Raw genomic sequence first — 8,539 nt, 5'->3', positions numbered from 1 at the left:
TATGCATATTTTGCATTAACAAAAATATTCTGGTATCTGCAGATAGATTGATGCTACAATTAGCTTTTTTTTTTTTTTTTTTTTGCTACAGTCAGTGTGAAGGAAATAGTAGTCAATATAGCCAGTTGGCATAGGGAGGAACATGCCCCATGATCACCATTCAAGGAAATGACTCAGTACCAGTTTCTACAGTGAGAGGTCCCTGAGCAAGACTGGAGACCACTTCTTAATATTCAAATTCATGACTGTTGGGGACAAGAAGATCAGCCATTTATGTAAACCATTAAACCAATTATGTAAACCCTTAAATGAAAGTGTAGACTTGAAATCTAAGAGCATCTAGAGGTGAGAGGGCATTAACTCAGCAGTTTGACCATTTATGGAAAGAGTATAATAGTTTAAACATGTTATTATATATGATGCTGTGCTCTGTTACTACATGAATTCCATTTTTGATAGTATAAAAAATGACCTGACAATACATCATTCTTTTCAGAACTTTAAATGAAAATTGATTTTGTAGTTTAAATATTGATGTATATTATAAAATATTTTGAAAACAGTAACAAAATTTATATTAAAATATCCACACTTGTATTCTATAAAATCAATAAATGGAGACTTAATTTTCTTTAAACTAATGTACTATGAAAATGCTCAGTAGTTGAGATCTTCATAGTATAAGTGTTTCATTTATGTACCATATGATTTAATTTTGTAAGTCATATTTATATATCATTCCCATCGCTTCTCGGCCTTTTGGCTAAGATCAAGTGTATATATCATCCTATTATGGATATTTTAGGTATTTCTGTGTTCAGTGTTTCTTTATTTTGCATATCTGTATTGATTTTAATAACAAGGAAGGAAAATTTATAATCACTAAATGTTAACTTTATAAACTAATAGAAAATATTTTGACATTGTGTCATATCCTAATGAAAAATACTCTAACTTAATTCTTAGTATAAATTTTAAGAGTGGGTATAGTAGTATAAAGAATAAGAACATGGTTATAATTTGAAGTTATTTCTTATATTTTCAACAAAACACCGCCTGAATAAATTTCTTCTAATTGGTATAACTTTTAAATTGAGACTTATAAATATTTTTTCATAAATATATTGCATGTTTCCTTCTACCCCAACTTTTCCCTATACCTTCCCAATTCCCTACTCCTCAATTGTATGTCTTTTTTTTTCTAAACACACATGCACATGCACAGTGACATTCCTTTATTTGTTGAGTGCTTCAGTTTTCACATCAACATATGCATGTGGCCATTGTTAGAAATAATGCTGTCATTAATACTCACATGCTCTTGTTGACTTACAGTGTGCATAATACCTCGATAAAACTATTGATGTGGCAGGTTGTGGTGGCACATCTTGTAATCCTAGCACTTGGAAGTGGAGGAGTGATGATCAGGAGATTAAGGTCATCCTAGTGTAAATGGTTACTTTGAAGCCAACTTGAGCTACATTAAGCTTTCTCAACACCCCCTTTATGATAAAGAGCCATGTGTTTGTCTTCTGTGGACCTGAAACCTTGATGTCTGACAGTTCATCTCATGGTAAGTGACTCTTACACATAAAGCTGTTTTCAGAATATTTGACAACAGAAAGTGAACAATTTTTCTATCTACATAATATTTTAATTTGTCTGTTTTATATTCATTAATATTTGCTTTATAGATGAAATTTTCTTACTGTATACAATGAAATGTATCAATATATCAACAGCAAAGACCTCCTCTCTACTTTATTTTTGTCATTGTAGCTGAACCCACTAAATCCATTAATGCTGCTCCTATAGGTATGGTGCCTTTCAGTGGAACATAGGAAACCTCCTAGTGGCCCTATCCTCAATAGAGTGATTTTCCCTCCGCAGGAACAATACATTGTCAACTGTAATCAACTTCAGGGGATAGATTTACTAACATGTAAAATTTGTTTGTTACCACTACATGATAGTCATGAATATCAATCATCATTTTGCTTTTCCAAATAGACACACTATTCTGTTACTCACTTTTTGCTATATGCATATATATGTACATATATGAAGTTACACATGTATATATATACACATATATACATATATGTATTTATAAAAACACAGAAAAATATTTTATGAATATATTTCTGTTGTACATATAGAAAAGAGAAATCTATAACATTTTAAAGCTGCATCTACCTAGAAAAATGAATTCAAGAGCTAGAATATTTATATATATGTTTTATTAAAGAGTTTTCTATTGAAAGAGTTTTCAAGTGGAAGAATTAATGGCATGTAAATGTGAGTCTTATTTAGACATTTTCAACTTGATCCTCCTCTTGATCTTTGGTGATATGAAGGTAAGTTTTTTAATCAACATGTTTTACAGAAAATTCATATGAATTTCAAGCCATATGTCTTACTCTATCAAATTTTTATTGTATAAATAATTGGTAAGTAATTGAGTCTCAAGACCAGACATTATATTCAACATGAAGTTTCTCTTTTCCACCAATGTGATTTTCACCAATTTTCATTTGTAGGTCATTGATCCATTGGCTTCTATTCCTTGATCATCTACTTGCTTGTCTTATCAAGATTCCTCATGCATGAATAAAGAAAATAATAGATACTTGAATGATCATATAGAGAAATAGACTTTAGAAAATCAATCATTACTCTGAAGTTCTCACTGAGATAAAATATCTAAATCATCATTCTGTTCAGTCTATTAAGTAGTCATGTGTGCTGGGACCTGTGTCTCCAAAGTCACCAGGTTAATGATAGTTTTGTTCATTTGATCTTAATATCTTTATTAACATTTGCACAAAAAATAGTTATACTATCTACTGCCACATACTGTTGACAAGAAAGTTGAGTACTGAGCATTTTTGCATTATTTTATTTGTTGTTGATAATATTAAAATACATGAAGAAATTCTTTCTCATATTTGCAGGTTTATGTGAATTCATTTATTTTGTCTTTTTCTCAAGAATCATGCTAAACCAAAGCTTTGTCACTGAGTTCATACTTCTGGGACTTTCACAGGACCCAAAAGTTGAGAAAATATTGTTTGTTTTCTTTTTGTTTGTCTACCTTTTTACTCTTGGGGGCAACATGATAATTATGGTAACAATTGTTTGCAGTCCCACACTCTTTGGTATCCCCATGTACTACTTTTTGTCTTTTCTATCTTTCTTGGATGCATGCATTTCTTCTGTAACGACACCCAAGATGGTTGTAGACTTCTTCTTTGAGAGGAAGAGCATCTCCTTTGAATGTTGCATGATACAGCTATTTGGTGTCCACTTCTTCGCTGGGGCAGAAGTGATTGTCCTGGCATCCATGGCCTATGACCGCTATGTGGCCATTTGTAAGCCCCTTCACTATTCTTCCATCATGAACAGGAGGGTGTGTGGCATTCTGGTGGCAGTAGCCTGGGCAGGAGGTTTCTTGCATTCTATCATACAAATTATCTTCACATTGCAGCTGCCCTTTTGTGGACCCAATTTTATTGATCATTTCATATGTGACTTGTTTCCATTACTAAAGCTTGCCTGCACTGAAACACATATCTTTGTCATTTTAGTGTTTGCCAACAGTGGGTCTATCTGCATCATCATTTTTTCTTTATTGGTTGTTTCTTATGGTGTCATCTTGTTCTCTCTGAGATCTCACAGCTCTGAAGGGCGACGTAAAGCTCTCTCCACCTGTGGATCCCACATTACTGTTGTGCTTTTGTTCTTTGTCCCATGCATATTAATATATGCACGAAATACTTCTCCATTATTATTGGAGAAAAATGTTTTTATATTTTCTCATGTCTTGACACCATTGGTGAATCCCATAGTTTACACTTTCAGGAATAAAGAAATGAAGAATGCCTTTGGGAAAATGTGGAGGAGAGTGTTTAATTTTCCTGGTAAACATTAAATCATTTAATTTATAGGGATAGGAATATGGATCATACTGTTCCAGAACTTGGTGTGTGTTCATGAGGCCCTGAGTTTGGATCTTGATGTGCCTTTCCATCTTGATGTGAATTTATGATTCCAGTACAACTAAGGCAAATCTTAGACAACACTTTTAATGGCAACACTAACTTAAGAGTCTGTGGTGACATTTTAATTATGCTAAAATGTGATTTTATTTGCATGTTAATAAATAAAGTTTGCCTGGGGATCAGAGGTCACATAGTGAGGTTATATAGCAAGCCATAAGCAGAATTTTGGGCGGTGGTTGCACACACCCTTAAATCCGATCACATGGCAGACAGAGTCTATGTGTGGTCAAGGACACAGCCAAAAGTGGTGACATGAGCCTTTAATCCCAGTACCAAACATAGAGACCTGGAGGTCTGTATAGACAGGCAGTGATGAGGAAGTCATGTGGCTGGGCTTAGAGCCAATGAGAAGGCAGAACAAAAAGGCAATCAAAACACAAGTCAGATAGGAAGAAGCTCTCTCTGGGGAAGACTGCAGGTAGTCTGGCTCTTCCCTAGTTGCTCTGATCTCTTTGGCTATTACCTCTGTATGTGGCTCTGTGTTTTTTATTTAATAATACTGTTTAGAAAATCATCTACATGAGTCGATGCTTCTAGATTACTTAAGACACTTTATCCCACACCATCAACTAGGCCCACTTTTTCCACCCCATAAACCCAATTCTCTAGGAACTTGTTCCCTTGAGTATCAGATTTACACTGCTGTCTCCATTTATGTTCTATACCCTTTATTCTGTGAACCACTGAGAAAGCATAGCTCTTCCTCATCCCATAGGCCTCGTGGCTTTTCCTGGATGTCCTCATAGTGCTTCAATATTTATAAGCTCCTTTCAGAACTCCCATAAGCAGCCTACTCCTAAGTCATCTAACTCCCTAGCACTTCCAGGTAGGCCTGAGCCTACAGAATCCAATTTCCCATGCATTCCTGCGCATAATGAGTCAGGTATACAGAAATTGTTAGTGTCTGATGATTCACATTAATTAGGAAATATAAGCAGATATAGATTATAATTCATATAAAATTATTCTTCTGTTTTAGAACACAAATGTGAAATTTACATAGAAAGAATATATCTTTTATATCTTGAATCTGTGTATACTCAAATTGTGCTTCTTCTTGGTAACATTATCCCTAAATTTCAAGTATAATTTAAAATTATCATGTCCTGTAGTATTTGAATTAATACAGAATTTGTATGAATCAATGTTTAAAATATAATGCACCAAACTGTTTGGTATTTTCCCTTTCTGAATGGGCCTAATGTGCAACATCAAGTTTTTCTTTTCTTTATCAAGAATGGACTCAATGCTCAGTCCTCTTATATTAAATATGCTTTCAAATCATCTTACAGATGTTACGAAAGGAATGAATATCCTCTGATTTCTAGAATCTACATTTTTAGAATTTTTAAATCTGATAAAAACTAGAATTAGGGTCTCATACCTTAAATCCACTACCTGATACGCTTTTTTTTGTGAACATTGCTGCAAGTTCAAGGCAAGCCTGGTCTAAATAAAGAGACAGTTCTCAAAAATAACAGAAAATTTATGAGTGTTTATTGTATAAGTGGTTGTGGGATCATGGGGCTGAACAGGACTGGAGAAAACTCCAGCTACACTCTATGATTATAATATACTGTATACATGCATAAAATTTTCAAAATTATGTGTAAGATAAAACAGTCTTCGATGAGGTAAATGATACTCTTATCAACATACATATCACATATATTTATACATAAAATGTTTTTCTTTAGTGAACAGACCTTGATAGTGTTTCCCAAAACAATGCATATTGTTTATATATTCATTGATAGATCCCTCATGACAGAACGCATTTTCTCTAAATTCTGCACAGGTAGTGCATTCCATCTATTATAAAATTGTGTACTATTTATTACCATGATGGCATACAAAAACGTTTATCTAACAAAATCCTCCCCAAATTAAATAAAAATGCAACATTATTTTAGATGGACATAGAAGAACTATAATACACAATTAAGTAAAAAGGTATGTACATGGTGTGTTGGATTAACACTGGACCAGAAATTTTACAAACCTGAGGGGACTAGAAATTAGATTCACAGACTCATGTTGGCTCAGGAAATCCTTTTATAATTTAAGATGCAGTCAAGCAGAAACTTTGGATCCTTTAGTTTTGTTTTGTGCAGCAACTATGATGAACACAAATTCCTCCTTCACTACCAAGAGGCTCTTCTGCTTTTCCTTAGGTGTAGAAGGATGAGCTGAAGAAAAGCAGAGAATCTTGGTCACCACCAAATGGACATTTGGCCACAGATAGTAAAGAATGGCTATATTCAGATTTTTTATTTCACACAGTTGTGTCGTGATATTTTATTTGTATGTTAATAAATAAAGTTTGCCTGGAGATCAGAGGACATAGTTATTCACACACAAAAGTCAGATGGTGTTAGCACACGCCCTCAATCTGATCACATGGCAGGCAGAGGCTCTGTGACAGCCAAGCATGGTGACACATGCCTTTAATCCCATTGTCAATCACAGAGATCTATACATCTATATAGACAGGCAGTGATAAGGAAGTGAGGTGGATGGGCTAAGAGACAATGAGAAGGCAGAACAGCAAGGCAATAAAGACACAGGTTAGATGGGAAGAGGTTGGTTCTTTTTGGGAAAGCTACGGTGGCGTGATGAATAAGATTGGCTGGTGGCTTTCACCCCTGTATTTGGCTCTGTGTTTCTTATTTAATACGACTGTTTAGAAATTCCTCTACATAGTTGACACATGGTGAGGTTCATAAGGAACTTTATTTTTCATTTTCAGGGATGATTTTTACATTGTGATAACATTTAACATTTAGTATAAGCATGACTCATTCACTTCATAACTATTCTTGAGAAAACCCTGGGTGCTCAGAATGTTTACCTTTATAGAGGAGATTGTATGACTAACCTCAGTGGTTCAGAAGTGAATGAAATGATGCATGAGGAGACCATAGATTAGCACTTCATGATGAGTAGCTGCTCAAGTGCCTACAGGGCTCAAATAACTTGTTATTTGCAAACTCCCTTTCTCCCTCCCCCTCTCCCCATCTCTCTCTCTCTCTCTCTCTCTCTCTCTCTCTCTCTCTCTCTCTCTCTCTCGCGCGCGCGCGCGCGCGCGCTCTCGCTCTCTCTTGCTCTCTCTATCGCTCTCTCCCTCCTTCTCCTTCCCTCTCTCTCCCTTCATTCCTCCCATCTTATTTCCTTCTTTCTTTTCATCCTTCCTCCTGTCCAAGGAAGTTTTGTTTCATTCTATGTATTTCTCAAGGTTAATAGTATAACCATCTTTTAAGTGTTTCATCTTCAAGTTGGAACCAAATAATTCAGAAATATGACACAAGTCTTTCTTTATCTCACCAACAATTCTTTGTTTTTCTAAATTTATGTCAATTTATTTATTAATAGTCTCATAAACATGAGATTTTGGTTCAAATCTGGTGTGATTTGAGGTTGTTTAAAGAATGCTGATATTGGAGCATGGTATTTGAAATGCTCCTATACATTTTATAGTTTTTGATAGTGAACAAACATTCTCTATTTTCACAAACACAGACTATGCATAGCACAGGGAGGTCACTAATGCTCAAAAACTGTGACTCAAGTCACAGAGTAAATTCTTCTAATTTAATCTTGTCCACTTTATTTCCCCTCAGTTTTAGGATCCACTTCAAACATTTCAAGAAAACTAAATGGTTGAAACTGAGTCATTTCAGTACTATATCTTGGCCTAGTCTCTCTCTGAATCACCAAGACATCATTCATCAAGTAGGATGAAAAAAAGACAGCAAAGTCCTTTCACTTTCATTTCAGAAACCCGAAGACAAGACAAACTGGAATATTTAAGGAGATCAGGAGAGCAACAATTGGGGACAGAAAAAGAACCTGAAGAGAATATTTCCCACAAGATCATGGGAAGGAATTTTCTTAGCTATACAAAAAAGAAAATAAATCTTTTACTAGTAAATGATTATTTTAGATAAAAATATTATTGCCTTATGGAATTTAATATATGGAACAATTAAAATTTATATTATATATTATAAATAATTTATTATTGAGATTATAATCTATTATTATTTGTAATAACAGTATTTATTTGTATGCATTATATTTGAAAGCAATTGTTTATACTGATACCATGCTACTTGTTCCTCTGATAGCTTTGAGTACTAACTATATCATGTCACAGTTAAAAAAAGATATCCTATTATCTACAGGTAAATTGTTGCCATAATTAACTTTGCCGCTAAAATGAATGTGAAGGAAATAATGGTCAACACAGATGGTAGATCAAGGGTTTTCCCAAGGTCACATCTCAAGGTCACTGCTCAGGAGACAGTGGCCAGAATTTCTGCTATAAGGACACAGCCAGATCAAGAAGAGATCCATCATTTTCAAATGTATTGCTGTTTGAGAAAAAAGATCATGGAATATTTAAGGATAAATATAGAGACAATGGGTTGTTTCCTATATGAGAATATGAATTTGAAACCAAAGATCACTGGAAATGG

General features: G+C 34.3%; 1 protein-coding gene across 1 annotated transcript; it reads left to right on the top strand.

Moving 5' to 3' along the window:
* The first annotated feature begins 2,665 nt into the window (after positions 1 to 2,665).
* LOC102927301 (olfactory receptor 4C15-like) lies at positions 2,666 to 5,525 on the top strand. The gene has a single exon (XM_006996965.3). The coding sequence runs from the start codon at positions 2,927 to 2,929 to the stop codon at positions 3,929 to 3,931; it is 1,005 nt and encodes a 334-aa protein (XP_006997027.3). The 5' UTR covers positions 2,666 to 2,926; the 3' UTR covers positions 3,932 to 5,525.
* Positions 5,526 to 8,539: the final 3,014 nt, after the last annotated feature.

The sequence above is a fragment of the Peromyscus maniculatus genome, chromosome 4 (assembly GCF_049852395.1).
Source record: "Peromyscus maniculatus bairdii isolate BWxNUB_F1_BW_parent chromosome 4, HU_Pman_BW_mat_3.1, whole genome shotgun sequence".
In the NCBI taxonomy this organism is placed as follows: Eukaryota; Metazoa; Chordata; class Mammalia; order Rodentia; family Cricetidae; genus Peromyscus; species Peromyscus maniculatus.
The sequence above is the reverse complement of the archived record's forward strand: the minus strand, read 5'-3'. Positions and strand labels throughout refer to the sequence as shown.

Excerpts from the sequence above, each read along its gene's own strand:
- LOC102927301 (XM_006996965.3), top strand. The coding sequence starts at position 2,927 with ATGAAGAAATTCTTTCTCATATTTGCAGGTTTATGTGAATTCATTTAT.